At 53.2% G+C, this 16,834-nt stretch overlaps 2 protein-coding genes and 1 long non-coding RNA gene across 8 annotated transcripts; all 3 read right to left on the reverse strand.

Moving 5' to 3' along the window:
• Positions 1–935: 935 nt before the first annotated feature.
• On the reverse strand, positions 936–4,590 carry LOC112530696 (rho GTPase-activating protein 32-like). The gene is made up of 5 exons (XM_040655859.2): positions 4,531–4,590; positions 4,119–4,264; positions 3,428–3,629; positions 2,569–2,628; positions 936–1,065 (listed from the first exon to the last, which is right to left on the reverse strand). Exons 1-5 carry the CDS (start codon positions 4,575–4,577, stop codon positions 936–938), a joined length of 585 nt encoding a protein of 194 aa, XP_040511793.2. The 5' UTR covers positions 4,578–4,590.
• A 428-nt stretch (positions 4,591–5,018) lies between these two features.
• Positions 5,019–7,782, reverse strand: LOC121108295 (rho GTPase-activating protein 32-like; the record flags this gene model as incomplete). The annotated part of the gene is made up of 5 exons (XM_040655860.1): positions 7,420–7,782; positions 6,792–6,941; positions 6,113–6,215; positions 5,521–5,653; positions 5,019–5,078 (listed from the first exon to the last, which is right to left on the reverse strand). Coding segments are annotated over exons 1-5 (720 nt in total), but the record flags the coding sequence as incomplete, so codon positions are not given.
• Positions 7,783–9,509: 1,727 nt separating this feature from the next.
• Positions 9,510–16,543, reverse strand: LOC121108296. Of its 6 annotated transcripts, none has more exons than XR_005842731.2 (6): positions 16,296–16,543; positions 15,994–16,197; positions 15,793–15,893; positions 15,558–15,704; positions 12,553–12,679; positions 9,510–10,079 (listed from the first exon to the last, which is right to left on the reverse strand). It is a non-coding gene; the product is annotated as an uncharacterized LOC121108296 (long non-coding RNA). The 6 variants fall into 6 exon arrangements; XR_005842730.2 differs by adding an exon at positions 15,044–15,224 and having other exon boundaries at positions 15,994–16,322; XR_006932385.1 differs by adding an exon at positions 15,044–15,245 and having other exon boundaries at positions 15,994–16,322.
• Positions 16,544–16,834: the final 291 nt, after the last annotated feature.

The raw sequence follows: 16,834 nt of genomic DNA on the forward strand, positions 1-16,834 counted from the left end.
GATGAAACTTACGTAGTCAGAAATAATGCAGACATGGGCAAATAAAGGCAGCATGTCCAGCACTGACCCAACATCAGCCAGCTTGTACAGTCAATGAATATGTTCACAGATCTCATCCAGTAGCTTATGCACTGTTCTAAAATAAACCTCACTGATTTAGCTGCTACCTATTTCCTCCTTATGTATCTTATGGAAATAAAGCAACAGTTAATAATGTTCATTCTGTGTGTGTTAGGATGGGAGGGTACTTCATAAAATGCAATCACCTCTATCAAATGCAGGCAAATACCTGAATTTCTGTGAAGGTTTTATTGTATAAAATCTCAACCTCAGATCAATTATTGCAAGCAGACACAAGACAGCTCAAACACCAACAGCTCCTAAGAAAGCTTCGCAAAGGGAATTAACTAAAAATACAGCCGTGGAGTCAAGAATTTTATTGTAACATCTTCGGTGTGACTGTAATTCCCTCAGGCCTCATGTTAATAAAGTGCAAAAACAAATAAAAACCACCACCTGCGTTCTAAAAAGAAAATAGGTTTGTTTTATCTGGGGAGGGTGGGAAGGAGCTTTGGGTTAGAGGCACGTCCCGTACCAGAGCATCCTGATGGCACACGTGGGATCAGAAGGTCTGTCAGAGAAGTGGGTGAAGTTGCACACCGGGCTGCAGCAGAGGAAGGGGAGGAGATCCCAGCGTGGCTCTGCACGATACTCTGTCACACTGGGCAGTTTATTCCTAGTTCAGCAGTGGGATCAGACAAGGAGCAGGAGAGAAGGAAATCAAGGATGGCAGGGCACCATCAAACACAGTTGGTGCGTCTCTGTGCAGTCTCGCAGACCCAGAACTTCCTGGCTTGTTTCTGCTTTTGTAGCATTTGCGTGCTGCAGGGTGAGCAAAAGGTTCTGCTTCTTGATTCTTCTACTGCAAGAGCCACCTACAGGTAAATAGCAGCTAAACACCAGACCAAGCAGTACTGCCTGGCATTGGACAGGGTGAGCTCCACCTGCCGCAGCTGGATGGTGATACTGACAGGGCTGGAGATGCTCTGCAGGGCCAGCTCGTAGCTGGCAGCCAGGAATGGACATGGCGGGAGGAGACAGCTGGCGGGAGCAGCGAGGCATCCAAGAGCATCCAAAAGCCCTCAAAAGCATCACAAAGCCACAGCCAGCAAGCTGCGCACGATCATGAGCAGCAGCCAGGATGCTCGAGATTATTTGCTACCATACACAATGGGAGCACAGCTCTCGTTGCACGCATCCCACAGCCAGACAAAATGGGAACAAACCCGGAGCTCTGCTGCACGCACAGCCCACAGCCATAGCCTTGCAAGCCTGAGGTGCCTTGCTGTTTCTTGCATCCATCCCAATCCCTGTGAATGAAGACTCAGAAGGCAGTCAAGGCGTTGATCCAGCACCAGCATGCTTTTATTCATTAAAAGCCAGGAGGGCGTGAGAGGTCCGGTGGACACATGGCATTCATCCTCTCTTGTGAAGGAGGCAGGAGCTCAGAGCCCGTTCTGCTGCCCGGTGCCTGGGACTGGAGCTCCGATTCTAAGTCCCCCTCCACAAGGCTCGGCTCCTCCTCGCTGACGCTGACCTGATCCTGCGTGGAGCTGCTGCTGTCGGGGCACTCGGGCTGTGCTTGGGCTGGGCTGCACTGCAATGGCGCCCCGTCACAGTCCAGCTCGGTGACCGTTGTTTCTGGCAGGCTCAGGTCAGCGTCTTCAGCACAGCCGGGAGAGATGAGGGCTTCCACTTGGATGAGCACCTTCATTCCATCACTGGTGTTATATGGAAGGCTGTCATCCGAGCTGCAGCGATTCGTGCTTCCTAGCAGCTCTGCATTGATGGAAGCACACAGTGAACCATCGCTATACGCTCTGGCTCTTCTACGTGGACGAGGGCTCGATTCACCTAGGAAGGAGTAGATACACAGGCGTTAGTGGCAAACTTGCACAAGCTGAATGATGAGAGTGGTTCTTGAGGATTGCATATGTAGGTGCAGCAGGACAAAGCCAATAGGACAATAGCAACAGTAGGAGCACTGTCTCGAAAGGAACTGTTGCGCTTTTGTTGTTTGTCTTTCTCTTTTGTTTGGACTCCAAAGCCCTCGCAGAAAGCCTTCACCCTGTTGCAGTGTTACACAGTTTAAACGTGTGCCTGCTGATACAGAGGCAACACAGAGCCACAAAGGTACTCTTCCTTCCATCCTAAGTGACAGAAGGAATCATTCTGAGACATACTGCAGTGGTGCCCATCTCCTGTCTCTTTCCAAAACTACTCGGGGAAAGGCACGAGAGGGGTGTGCTCCGGCAGGTCCAGATCATGACTTCACCAGAGACTCATTTGGGAAAGAAAGACAGGGCTGAACCGAAGATGGTAGGCACGGGCTTGAACGCTAGGAGGAGGAACAAGTCCACTGCAAGCATGAATTCGATGGCGCTGACAAGCAGTGTTTTGACAGCTGGATGTGCACCCTTACCTGCCAGGACCACCACCTCTGTTTCCGAGGGCTCCCTGGCATTGCGCTGCAGTTGGCGTTTGGCCACAGAGGATGGCTTTCTTGGCCTGAAGCAGGAACACCAACTGCATGCTGGGGATTCCTTCACCCTGCTGGGTGGACTTGGTCTGGAGGGAGAAAAGAGTGAGCGGTGTGAGTCGTGCATGGTGCAGGGCGAGGGAAGAGCTGCCCTGAGCTCTTGCCAACACTTGCTTGTTCCTAGCACTGCCTGGTTCCTGCTGAAACACAACTTAGAAGCTCGCTCTGATTCACACGGTTGACAATGGTTCCATTCCTAGAGCTCAGCCCTGGAGTCTTGCTGGCTACATTCCCCTCAGCCATGTCAAGCAAGATGCAGAGCATGCGAGCCAAGGCTGCACAGCTGTCCAGGACAGCATCGAAGGGATGGCTTTGATTGAGCTGGCAGGCGTAACTGCTTTCTGAGGAACCGTGCAGCCATGGAGGGAATTCAGAAGCATCTCTGACTCTGCCATTAACCGCTCATCGGCCTCACCTCACTGCCATGTTTAGTCTCTAGTGCCAGCAAGTCTGACCAACAGCTCTGCTTAGAGGAGAACTGGAATTGGTTTCAGGCACGCGGCCCGGAAAGCTGGAAAACCCCAACGTTTCCAGGTACAGCCAGCACAGGCCAGGATAGAGGTCCGTGTGCCTTGATCCAACTTGTGACTGCCTGCTCAGCGAGGAAGGAATGGCCCCCTTTGGTGGCTACACTGAGCCCGTCAGGCAACTGTGCGTTAGTTGAATCTCAGAGTCCAAAGGGAGCGGAGACGGAGTACAACACCACACGCACCATTAACGTCACGTAGCTTCTGCAAGTTTGTGCACTAGCAGTAGTGGAGAAAAACCCACAAAAGCCCACCCAACCACGCCTGATAGGAAGGTGCTGGGAAAGAAAGTCCTCTTTACCTTTCAGACGGAAAGGCGATGACTGTGTGGAATTTGCCCCCTGCAGCTGCGGGGCCTTCTTCCACTTCGATGTTTGTGCTGCGTGTCAGTGCGGGAGGGCTGCTGTGGCCTCGCCTCTGTGCCTGTGCCTCCTCCACGCTGAGCAGCATGGTGGCAGGAGAAGACACCCGCACAGACTTGGGCCCTGATGGAGAACTGCGCCCTGGGAGGGAAGACAAGACCACAGCTAAGAGGGAGGATCAGAAAGCAGCAGCACAGCCACCACACTTCTGGGGGAGGTGCTGCCCGCTTCTCAGACTTGCTTATCCGAGCCACTGGAAGAAGAGGAGGTCCAAAGAACCGTGTGGTCAGAGGTACGTTCATGACAAAGAACACAGTCATCATTCACAGCAGCTCACTGTATCGAAACAGGCAAACAAAAACCCGAGAAGAGGGGGGGCAGGGAACTCAGAAAGCTTTGCTGCCACGCTTTCATCAAGCTTCACCTGCATGCAAAACATCATCGTGACAGGGATGGTTTTCTCCTTCTCAACTTTGGGCTTGGACACTCTCAGCATCCAGCCACAGGGTGCAATATTCTAATCTACGCCCACAAGCCTGCTGGCCCCTCGACAGTAAAAGCATCTTTCAGCCATCTTGGAGAAGGTCAAGGTGTCTGATCAAGACAAAGCTATTGCAGGAAGACGCTCACCTGCTCCATCTCCGATGCCTGCTGTGGATGTGGAGCAGAAGAGGACGTCTGTGTGGCTGATGATGTACTCCACCACATCTGACTGCCTCTGCAGTTCCATGCAGGCAGCTCTTCCGCTGGCGCAGGCAGACTCGTTCTGCTGGGATCTGCAGAAAAGGCAGATTGGAGAAGTCATGGATCCCAGATCATTTCCCCATGTCTGCATTTGGCCAGCCACAAGCTGTCCAATTGGGCTCTGGAGACTTCCGCAGTGGGCAATCAGTGATGCCACTGAAGAAATTCTCCTGCATGATCAAGGACACACCAGCCCCATTTGACAAAAACAAGAGAGCAGAAATTGTCCTCCTCTAGAAACTGTGCCCGTGGGGAGAACAGATCTAAGCCTTGTGCTGAAACGGAAAAAGAAGTTTACCTGAAGAGGTTGGGAGCCCACACAATCGCTAAGTTCTTAGCGGGCATCTTTGTGGCAGAGCAGCTCCCAGCGAGACAAGCCAAGTGCCTCACCAGGTACTCCAGTGTCCTGGAAAGCAAGAGGCAAACCTTCAGCACCAGTGAGCACGCCGTGCTGCAATTCACAAAACAAACCTCAAGACACGCCAGTTCTTGCTCTTGCTACTGTCACGGAATAGGAAGCAGATCAAGCTTTCCCAGGTGCCACGCTGCAGCACCAAGCCCCAGCACAGCACAGACGCAGCCATCAGCTGCACCAGCCGTGCCCCAGGAACTGACCCAATCCATCAACCCCACCGAGCCATCAATCACTTCAACACACACAGGCATCATGTTGTGAGCGTGAGACAAAGCCTGCCATCGCATCATCGCCCTCTGAAATGCAGCAGGGCTGAGCTCACCACACTCAGGGCAGCAGTTTTCTGACCTGTAGTGAGGCGCGGGCAGCTGCTGGATGACCTCCTGCATTCTGAGCAACCGCTCCTCATCTGTAGCGGCACAAACAGCATCCTGGAAGAAAGCAGAGAGGGATTTAGACACACATCAGTAGAGATACCTGCCGCAGGCTCGGCAACTACGAAGAGAGAGCGCTGTTGCTCAGCACCGAGGTGGATTTTATGCCTTCCAACAGGCAGAAAACCTGGGGAACACAGCGGCACGCAGCTGGTGCCATCAAGGCCAAGCAGTCCAAGCACTGGGCTGCTTTACAGCCTGATTGTGCACCTCAGCTCCTCGCAAGCATTGTGAATATGGAAATGACCACCTCCAGAAATGAGCACCAATAGTGGCAACAGTATGCTGCAGGATGTGGCAAAGACATGCGAGTCTACCCCATGGGGCTAACAGAAAATCAGAAAAAAAGACCATGAGGTGCGCAGGCGTGTGTGTATGCGACAGGCCATGCCAAGAGGCCCAGGGAAGAGGGACATGAAAGCCATTGCCTTGTGCTTACCGAGAACTTGCCATACAGCTGCTCGGTCAGCAGAGGGGTCGGGAGCTCCCTGAAGTACATCTTGCACAGGGAGCTCACGCTGTGAACGTCACGGACGCTTAGCTCCGGAATCTGCTCAGACTCAAATTCATGGCTGGAGAGGAGGACACAAAAACATTGGGCTTTGAGAAAGAGGAAGACAAGTCCAAAGCAATACACGATACAGTCGAGAAAAGGAAGGGGCTCCTGATTCACAGGAGAAAAGAAACGCTCTGACAACTGGCTGCCTACTCCACAATCACATGCCAGGAGCCCAGAGCAGCAAGGAGGAGTGCGGGCTGCTCCAAAGGGCTCTGCCAACAAGAGGAAACGGGAATGAGAGCTGACACCGCAGTCCCCCACAGCCTTCCAATGCTCTCAAGGACTGAAGGAGAACTTCCTGCCCCAGCAAGTCTACTCAACGCCCCGTGTTCCTATCAAACAGACACAAGCCTGGCGCACCACCGCTGAGCGCACGCTGCCTGCACACAGCTGCCCCACAGCGCAGGCCTCGGAACGCCCGCAGCATGGCACGTGCCCCTACTGACAGCTGTGTCAGTCGCAGCACTCTTACCGTAGCTTCTGGATCTTGGACGCCACGCCGGACAGGCGGTAGATCCCCTGCACCACGCCGTGCTGCTCAATGAACTCAGCGCAGCTCTGCAGGACCTGGGGGACTACGGAACAAGTGCCAGCGCTTAGCTGAGCTCCTGATTCAAGTCCTGCTTCAGCCGCTGCTCCTGTCACATCCCATCCACTAAGCCCAGCCGCGCTACTGCATGCCTCCTCCTTAGAGGAGAAAGAAAGCTGTCACAGACGTCTCTGACAGGCAGGAGCCGGGGAGGAATCTGGACACAGACGTGTTCTTGGCTTTCCACAAATGCCAGGACCTGCCAACCAGCCTGCAGAAAGTAATTCTGGGGAAGCCAGAGACACTGCAAGTCCCATCACAGCTCCCACCGCAATGGAGGCGTGAAACCTCACGTCCAGGAGAGCTAGGAAACTGACGCAGTACACTCTCTTGGGCCAAAAGGCTGCTTTTGTTTTCAGGCTAGCGTGGCATTGGCTTACACCTTTTGCTTTAAGCAAATACAAGTGGGCTGCTCTCCTATGGGCATTAGCCTCAGCTTACCTTTCAGCCATCAACTGCCATCTTTCTCCACCGCTATCAACCTGCCCCTTGCCAGACATGATCTCCCTTTCATCTTTACATGCCCAACAGAGGAAGCTCTCAGGAACGGGCTGTTTCTTACCGTCACGGCCAGAGTGGAGAAGATGCTCTCCCAGGTCACAGCCAAACACCCCTTCCTTCTCCTTCGCCATCTCCCGCTGCTTCGGTTCCTTTGGGCGGGCCTTCGCGAAGGAACGAAGGAAGCTGATGAGCTTGCCGCGCTTCTTTGGCACTGCACAACACAAGGAAGAAACCAGTTCATTTCACGTTGGGCTCAGCGGGACCAGGCTGAGTGTCACACATTCTACAGAGCATGTAAAAGCGGGAAGAACATTGCCAACAAGTACATACAACAGCGGATTTTCCCCGTCCCTGGAGGACTCCAAGGCCACGTTGGATGGGGCCCTGGGCAGCCTGGTCTAGTCTGGCATTCAAAGTGGAGGTTGGCAGCCCAGCCTGAGGCACGGGGCTTGGAGCTTGATGATCCTTGAGGTCCCTTCCATCCCAAGCCATTCTACGAGGATCCTATCATTTGCCCAAGCCCTCATTCTCACTGCCTACAAAACAGCAGCCGTATGCCCCGTGGGATGCATGAAGGATCATCAACACAGAGGATAACGTGGGATGGATAAAGGAGCTATTCAACACGGAACACACCCAGAAAAAGACTCCCTCTGACTTCCCCGCGCCATCACATGTAACATCCGTACCTGGCTTTGGTGCTGAATCGATGAGGGCCTCAGGAATTTTTCCGTTGATGAGCTCCACGCACTCACCAGGGAAAAATCCCACCTGGAACAAGAACAAGAAGAGAGATGGAAGACTGAATGCAGCACTTCTCAGGCCTCCACCGTTAAACCAAGAAAGAATGGCCTGCAGAAAAGGAACCCTCATTCCACATTTGCAGCCAAAAGACCTACAAAACCAAGACTTGGTTCCGCAGAAGATGGCTCTGTCCTCCGTGCTTGTACAAAGGACAGACATGGTCAACTCCTGACTGTGCAGTGAGCAGGAGAGGCTCTTGCTTCTAAGTCACATGAGGAGACGGTTTCCTACCCAAGCCCAGAGCCAAAGGGAAAGGCCGCTGACACCGACACAGGGAAACTGTTGACGTCCAGAAGCCACCCTGTGCAGGCCGAGCAGCTCGAAGCTGACCTTCCTGACTTGACTGCCGTTGCGCCCGCAAGTCTGAAGCTTGTGCCTACCTGGAAGCCACGCTTGCCTCTCCACCAGGGGCTCAGCTCCTTTGCTGGCATAGCAAGAATGCACACCAGGTCTCCCACCTGCAAGACATTGCAACATCAATCCCAGCTTCAGCACAGCTGCGAGGAAAGCACAGCTGAAATGACGCCCTTCTTCTGCACTGCCAAATAGCGCACAGCTTGAGAGCAATTGCACCGGGGCAGCTCTTCAGGCATTTCCCGTCAGAAAGCTGAACTGGCACGTACAAGAGTCACTGCCTTGCACACCAGACAGAATACAGTGCAAGCATGCCAAATCAAACCGTCTTTTACACATGGCTGAACTCCTCCCTGCATCCAACCCAGTGCAAGTCCTATCTGGACCTGCATCTTCTGGGCTTCGCCTCACAGGGCATTCTGAAGGTGTCGGAGAATATTCCTGATGCGTTCACACGGTAGACTCTTCTGGCCGTGACAACAAGGAACGCCTTTAACTGCTTACCTCCAAGGAGAGCTCATCCGCTGCCTGGGCAACGTATCTCTTAATAACATGGCCAGCAGCAATAGCCGGAATATTAAGAGATGGCTCCTCATGCACCAGCAAGGGCTTCCCCTGGTTCTCAGGCTGAAACAGAGAGCACAGGCCACGGTGAGGAGCTGAGGACAAACAAGGAGGATTGCAGGGTGCCATCTACATGCCACTAGCAAGGAAATGAAGCTTTCAAGGCAGCTCTTCAGTGACACCAAGAGAGCCGGAAGGATGCTCTCTCTCTCTCTATCTTGAAAAGCAGGAGAGCACACCTGTGGCTCACACTGCGGGTTCAAGTCAGGGAACAAAGACCAATCACAGCTTCACACCATACCTCTGTCCATGCCAGGTCAGGCCCACAGCTGATCTTGCTGCTCGCGATGCCCATCACAGCAGGCTCGACAAGCTGCAACAGAAAAGAAACACATTTCCTGTGTTCACACAGCACTGGATTGAGAGTCTTCTTCAGAACTACTCTCAGTTGCCCACTGGCGGAGGCAGGTGTTCTACAAACAACCACTCTGTGCAGTCTATTCAAACGGGACAGCCTTGCCCACGCATTTCCTCTGCCTGCATGCCCGCTGTGCTCCCTACAGCTGTCGGGCACACTCCCACAGCCAAAGCATGCACGCTTCTGCCCCTGGCTCATGCTGTGCAGCCCTGCACAAACTGCGGCTAGGGCTCTTTGCCTAAGGGATTGCTTTCCTTCACACTAGCTGCTCCCAGCACTACAGGCAGCATCCTGCCGAGGGCTGAGCTGGAGGGGAAGTGGAAAAAACCCACGCGGGACCAGTGCCGCATCCCAGCTGGACGAGCCTGTGTTACTACACACGCTGCGACTAAACACGGGCTGCTGAACCATGTGGCAATACAAAGCATGGCACGTACCTGGCAAGAGATCAGAACAAGGGAGAAGAAGATCCTCAAACCCGCAGCCGGTCCTTGTCACTTTGCTCTGATCTTCCGCGAGCAAAAGCTGCACCAAGGGAGCAGGCGGAGGGTGGGGAGGGGACAGAGAAAGAGCAGGTCAGTGAGCCTGCACAATTTAGCAAGGAAGGCGAGGGAAAAACCGTGGGACAAATGCCACCTTGATGGATGGATGGCCTGCGGGAAAATGGCGTCTGACGGTCCAGACTAAGCAATATGATCCTAGGAGCTCCGCCAGCCAGCACTTCTCAAGCCCTCGCTGCCCACCCGTCTATCCCGCACCGGCTCAGCTTACCTACAAGACGCTGCGCAAGACGGGCTGAAGACGAACAGACTCACTCGATGCACAAGTGCAACAAGCCACGTACTCACGCTGAGCTCAAGCGCTCCAATGAAGGGAAGCAGCACGCGCTGCTCCTCCCCTCATTCTAGCCGCTTGTGACATCACTAAGGGCCACCCGGCTGCTCCACCATGGATGGGCAAGGTGGGGAGGCAAGACCACGTCACAAGACCATAGGATTCCAAAAGGGCACCCCAGCGTTCGAGAAATCCGTTGGTGGTTGGAATTCTATCCCAGCCAAATCCTGGAGAAGCTGGCATGGGGTTGGCATGACCAAAGTGCACGACACGGCGCTCGGTGCTGTTGAGCCTCTTGCTGGGCCGATGGCAAATCCACACTAGGGTCCTTCTTTGTGCCCTTCAAGGGCGGCTTAGAGCAGCCATCTCTTTCACCTGCATGGAAATAAAGGAAGAGAAACACAGCACAGCTACCAGACTGCTTGGCCAGGTTCTTTCCCGAGTGCATTTTTGCCTTTTGGCTTCCATGACGACCTCATTTTCTCCTCCCTTTCTTGGGGGGAAGCTGCCCCCAGTGCCTGAGCTTCGCAAGACAGCATGAAACATGACACTAAGACAAACGCTTGCCGTGGGTGCAGGGTGGCTGTGCTTTGCCAGGCATATACAGGACGGTAGGGGTAGGAAGCGCCACATGGCAGCCCCAAGCCAAGTCTGCATTCAGTCCCTGTGGCCACAGCTGCTGCCTCACTGCCAGAACGTATCCGAGGATACACATGGACGCAGGCACTCCTGCTCCTTCTGCAAAGCCCTCCTCTGCACAGCCCGTTAGCTGCTGCTCACTGCTACGCCAACCAGGCTCCCCTTTTCCCCTACAGGCGATAAACACGCCTGTACTCTTCTGTGCAGCAGCGAGCTCCAGGGATGAAGCAGCACACAGGAAACCAACAGACAGTGGGACAGAACACAAGGGGGAAAAGCACTTCTGCTCACACACGTACAAAGGAAATCAGAACGGCTCCTTCGAGAAGAGCCTGTTGGGTAAACCCAGCCTCAGAGACACAAATGCATCTGGTTCCAGTAAATATTACGGCCCGTTGTTGATGAAACGCTCTTCTGCTGCTTGAAGAGCACGGAGCATGCTGTGTCGACAGGCACAGCAGCGCCATGCCCAAGCTGAGCACACAAACCTCCCCAGCACCCCTGGCCAATGCTGCCAGGGAAATGCACGACCTGCAGCCCCACGTGGCTCGCTGCACAGACACTGGGGGGCTGTCTTAGTCTCAGGTGCGATCGATTTTTCTTCAGTGTCTGCTATGATGCTACAACTGTAATAACACTCTGACGTTTAGAGTTTCTGAGAAGCAGACTCGTACAGAGCCAAGGCCGTTCTCAGCAAAGCTCTCAAGAAGGAGCTGGGAGGAAACCAAATTAGGACAGCTGCCGTCAACGAGCCAAAGGGATATTCCATACCATATGACATCAAGTGGAAGGGGTTTTGAAGGGGGTGGGAGTTCATCTCACTCTCTTCCTCTGCTTGGCCATTGGTTGGGAGGTGCTGAGCCACCGCTTCTACATCACTTGTTACATACATTCGTAAATAGACATATATATTACTTCGGTCCTTCCTTTTCTCTACCTTTGGAAAGAAATTTCTCTCAACGCATTAGTTCCACCTTCTTTTTTTTTCCCCCATAATTCTCTCCCCCATCCCACTGGGAAGGGGGCAGTAAGCAAAGGACTGTGTGGTGCTGAGCCACCCACCGGCTTAAACCACAACAGGGCCGTGGGGCAATGCCAGCAGACGTGAAGTGCACTGGGCTCAGCAGGAAATGAAAACCATCTGGAGGTACGCAAGCCCACTCTTTCATTTTCCAGAAAACAACCTATGGTGTCCATGAAACATGCCCCTCACTAGGAACATCTGCAAGGATGCTTTGAATGACTGAGGGCATTGCACCCCATTAACGTCACCCTGCCGACACAATCGCATTGCAAACACAGCAACAACTCCTGGCACCGACACCTCCGGGTACAACAAGCACAGGGCACTGGGTTGCTTTGGATGCAGTTTGAGAAAGGACGTGAGGGCTTTGTGGAAAGCGCCGTGCAGAGCACATCATGTCCTGCACCAGGCAGAGCGCTGTGCATCTCTCCTCTCTCCAAACTTCGGGGCTTTGAAGCTGCACCTTGTTTCTTGGCAGTTTGCCCCCCACAACTCCAGAGCACTTTCAGCTGCTCCCTGGCAATTCACGGCTTGCACAGTGCCAAACGCAACAAAGAAAAAAACACAAGAAAGAAGCAAAGGCCATGGCTATGCACAGAAGCGGCCAGGAAGGGTTCAGCTCCAGAATGAAACCTGCACAAGTCAACTCAGCAGATTCCAAGGAATTCAGTGACATCTGACACAATTTGGAACGCCGGAAGCACTGCCACACAAACAGCACCATATTTGGAAAGCAGCATGTCCAAATCAGCCCCCTTGCCCTGCTCTACCTGCTCAGCCCAACACAGAAATCAAACACACAAACTCTCTTGCTTTGGCTCACGGCAGCCATCAAGCTCATGCTTTAGTGACACAGAGAACTCCATCTCCAGCTACTCCGTGTCTCGCTAAGCACAAGCTCGGCTGGGAGCCGTCGCTCAGCCTGACACCACAAGCAGAAAAGAAGCGCACATAAGCAGATGCTGTTATCCACACGTGCAAGTCCGGGGGTGAAGAATAAAAGGCTCACTGGGCCATGGGCAAAGCAGGGAGCAGATAGGCAGGAAACAGGAAGGAGTTGAAGACCAGCTCTCCTACACCAAAGACAGGGAGAGCTGAGTCAGCACCACGGGAGGACTTACGACACAGCTTAAGAGCTTACAGAGACCTGAGATTGCCAAAGGAGGCCGCCAGGGGAACTCTCACCAGTCTTTTGCAGGGGTCTCACGCATGCTTCCAATGCTGACTTCCACTGCCTATGTCATCTGTAGAATGCCCAGGTGACAAATGCTCAGTCTGTCTGGGTAACGCTTCCATGCTTCCATGGTTATCACTGAAACAAAAGAAGAAAAAAAAAAAGCATGAAAAAAAAAAAAGCTATGAAATTTGCCTCTCTACTGCTGCTGTCAGCGTGACATCTTAGATGAGCATTACGCATCCCTGCACCTGACTGAAGGTTCATCCAAGTCTGTCTTCCACACAGCTCCATCCCAGTGCCAAAAAGAAACACGTACAGAGATGCTTAGAAGATTCTTTGTGCAGATACAAGTGCAGGGTGCATGTGTATTCCCTACAGCAAGAAACATTAATTTCTCAAGCAGTAGTAGGAAAGGTCAATGAAAAGGAAATAGATGATGAACCCCTTTCATGGAAGAAGTCCTTGCTAAGCCTCTCCCCATCAAAAAGGAAGCCTCCGGGCATTGTTAGCAGCAGTGCCCAGAACATCTTGCACCACAAAATGCAGCACACTCCTTTTTTTCCACAGGCCCTCATTTCTCTAATTGGCATCAGATTCACTCCAGTTCAAATACACGGATCAGAACAGCCCTTCAGTTTGGCTGAGGTAGGAACCCACTGCTGGGATGTCCCCCAGTCCCATTCCTGGCTATGTCCAGCACTGGTGGGGAAAGGAAGAGCAATGGACATCACCTACCCAGGCATCTGCAGGGCTTTCCATACGGTCTCACATCGCAGGTAGAAGCGGCACAGCTCTCGTGGCACAAAGAGTGCACTTTGGCCACAATAACCCCAGGCAACGCTACAGGCTTGGGGCAGAGTGCCTGAAAGACTGTGTAGAGGAAATGGACCTGGGGGCGTTGATTGACGCTGGACTGAACACTGCCAGCAGTGTGCCCAGGCGGCCAAGAAGGCCAACGGCATCCGGGCTTGTATCAGAACTAGTGTGGCCAGCAGGAATAGGGACGCGATTGTCCCCCTGTACTCAGCACTGGTGAGGCCCCACCTCGAGTACTGTGCCCAGTTTTGGGCCCCTCACTGTAAGAAAGACATCGAGGCCCCGGAGCGTGTCCAGAGGAGGGCAACAAAGCTGGTGAGGGCTCTGGAGCACAGGCCTGATGAGGAGTGGCTGAAGGAGCTGGGATTGTTCAGTCTGGAGAAGAGGAGGCTCAGGGGAGACCTTATTGCTCTCTATAACTACCTGAAGGGAGGCTGTAGTGAGCTGGGGGGCAGCCTCTTCTCTCAGGTGACTAGTGATAGGACTAGAGGGAATGGCTTCAAGCTGCGCCAGGGAAGATTCAGGCTGGACGTTAGGAAATACTACTTCTCTGAAAGGGTGGTCCGGCACTGGAATGGGCTGCCCAGGGAGGTGGTGGAGTCATCGACCCTGGTGGTGTTCAAAGAGCGTTTGGATGTTGTGTTGAGGGACATGGTTTAGCGGGAACCATTGGTGAAGGGCAAACGGTTGGACTGGATGATCCTGTGGGTCTCTTCCAACCTTAGCGATTCTAGGATTCTAGGAAAGCTCGGAGAAGGCTGGAGAAATCAAGGTTGCCTCTAAGGTGCTGCTTTCAAACAACATGAGTTGTTGGGCATGAGACGGGAAAGACAAGGTTCAGGTGCCAAAGGCTTCCAATCCCCATGGATCTGGCTGTCTGCAAACACAACAGCTGCCTGCTTTCCAGCAGGGGGATGCTCACCCAGCAAAGCACTCACCCAGCACATGCCTTTCCTACAGTCACAGCATCAGCAAGGTTGGAAAAGACCTCCAAGATCATCCAGTCCAACCACTCACCTACCACCAATATTTCCTTCCCACTAAGACACGTCCCTCACTACAACATCCAATGTTCCTTGAACACCCACAGGGACAGTAGCTCTATCACCTCCCTGGGCAGCCCCTTCCAGTGTCTGGCCGCTCACTGGGAGAAGCTTTTCTTCACATCCAACCTCAATCTCCCCTCATGTAACTCGAGGCCATTCCCTCTAGTTCTAGCACTAGTTCCATGCGAGAAGAGGACCACCCCCACCTCCACATAACCACTCGTCACGTCATTGGACAGAGTGAGGTGGTCTTCCCTCAGCCTCCTCTTCTCCACACTAACGAATCCCACTTCCCTCAGCCGCTCCCCATCAGACTTGTGCTCTACAACCCTCACAGCTTCATTGCTCTTCTCTGGACACACTTCAGGCTTTCAGGGGCCCCCTTGTAGTGAGGGGCCCAGAACTGAATACAGTACTCAAGGTGAGGACTCACCAGTGCTGAGTACGGGGAGATGATCACTTCCCTGCTCCGGCTGGCTCCAGCCCTTGGCATTGCACTTCCAGTCTAAACCATTCCTTCTGCGCTACTGCTTGGATCCTCGCTTAGGGCTGGAGCTCAAGAGGTCAACCCAACAGAAATAACACAACGTGCAACTCGAAGACATGTCTCAAAGCCCACAAGAGTCAAGTCTCTCACCCTGGGCACAGCTCACCAACCAAGAGCCAGGCCTTGCCAACTTGGCGGATCTGAGAACACGGGGCGGGGCCGCACATCACACCAGGAGCGTCCATTTCAATTGCGGCTCCGTGTAGAGAAGAACACCAACTAGCAGGCCTGAATTCATTCATTCACAACTGAACACAGAGTTTGTTCTTCACTAAAAAACACACAGAGATTCCTAATCCAAAAAGAGAACGGCAGGACATCATATCGGCCAAAGAGGTTCCTGTCCCTACGCCTCTTCCTCTTACCCCAACTTCCCTCCCCTCATCCTCTACCCCTATTCCTCCGTGATGCCCACAGGCTTCAAGTCAGCTCTCAAAGCCATAGGACTCCTTGCACACGACTCCAGCACAAAGGATGGCACACTTGTTTCATACACTCAAACGGACCAAGCAATGGCATCACACTCACATAAAACACACACACAGAAGCAGCCAAACCCTGAGCACGCACATCCCCTCCTGCACTACTGGAGCCCACCGCTCACCTTCACACCTCCGTGCATTTCTGCTGTTTTACACTGATGCAGCCTCGCTACAGCTCCATGCGTGTCACACAAGGCCTGCAGGACGGACCTCTTGCTCTGCAAACCCCATCTGCAGGCATTGCTTCATGAGCTTCACCACCTGCCCTCCTGAGCAAAAACAAGCACTGAGAACGACAGCAAAGCACACTGGATTCCACCTGGCCTGCTCCCCAAGCCTCAGTCCTGCCACACATACCCTGCTACGCAGACTCATCCCCAAAGCCTGGTGGACATCAGCACATGCATCATTCCTCAAACGCCCCAGCCCAGCAGCAGGGGATCAAAGCGTTGCGACAGCTGAAACCAAAATGCTCTGGGACATTCCTGGTAGCGCTGAACATGAACAAATCTACCACTGAGCAACAGGATGTGGGACAAACAGCAGAAAACAACCAACCTGCAGAACTAACTCCTGTCGCGTCGGTCCAGATGTTTGTATGATCCCTTCCATGGCCCAGGACAAGCTTGCTGAGATGCTCCTCTCCTTTGTGCAGGGGGACAACGGTGCACATGGGATGCGCTGGCTATGCACAGCGTGCCTTTTACTTGCTTTTCCTCTCTCCATCTTCCATTACCAAACAGCATCTGAAATCTCTCCGTGCTAAAAAATCACTTGGGTAAAAAAAGAACTGGCAACCTTGCTTTTAAAATTACAACGTGATGCTTTAAAGCAGAAGCTCACCTAGCAAGGACACCTACCTTAGACAAGCTCAACCAACACGGAATAGTTATTCCTCTGCGTCTGCAGACTTGGCACGCATTTTCAGTTGCAATAGTCAGCCCAGTTCTCAGCACAGCTTTACCAGCCACAGAAAGCCAGTTCATGGCCACCATCTTTTTCTCTCTTCTGAAACACTCTACTGCTGCAAGAAGCAACGATTACAATCACAGAATCACAGAACTGAAGAGGCTGGAAGTAATCTCTAGAGAATATTGAGTCCAAAACCCCCCCACCCCCCGCTCCTGCAAAACTGGCTCCATACAGCAGGCTGCACAGGTAGGCATCCAGCTGGGTTTGGAGGATCTCCAGAGAAGGACAATCCACAGCCTCCCTGCGCAGACTGACTATATCCAACCCCCCACCCCGCCCATGATCTCCCCACAGCCCCCTATGGCACCAAATCCTCCTGTGGCTCACCACAGCCCCAGATCCCCCCTAGAGTCCCCCTCAGCTCCGTATACACCCATACGCCTTAACAGTCCCTGCACAGCCCCCTACAGCCCCATATCCCTCCCCG

This window comes from Gallus gallus, chromosome Z (assembly GCF_016699485.2).
Source record: "Gallus gallus isolate bGalGal1 chromosome Z, bGalGal1.mat.broiler.GRCg7b, whole genome shotgun sequence".
Lineage (NCBI taxonomy): Eukaryota > Metazoa > Chordata > Aves > Galliformes > Phasianidae > Gallus > Gallus gallus.

Coding starts and splice junctions, on each gene's coding strand:
- LOC112530696 (XM_040655859.2), bottom strand. CDS start 4,577: ATGCCCGCTAAGAACTTAGCGATTGTGTGGGCTCCCAACCTCTTCAG. Junction 2,629..3,427: donor ATCGCCTTTCCGTCTGAAAG/GTAAAGAGGACT, acceptor TTCTCCCTCCAG/ACCAAGTCCACCCAGCAGGG. Junction 1,066..2,568: donor AGTTGGTGTTCCTGCTTCAG/GCCAAGAAAGCC, acceptor CCTGGCTGCCAG/CTACGAGCTGGCCCTGCAGA.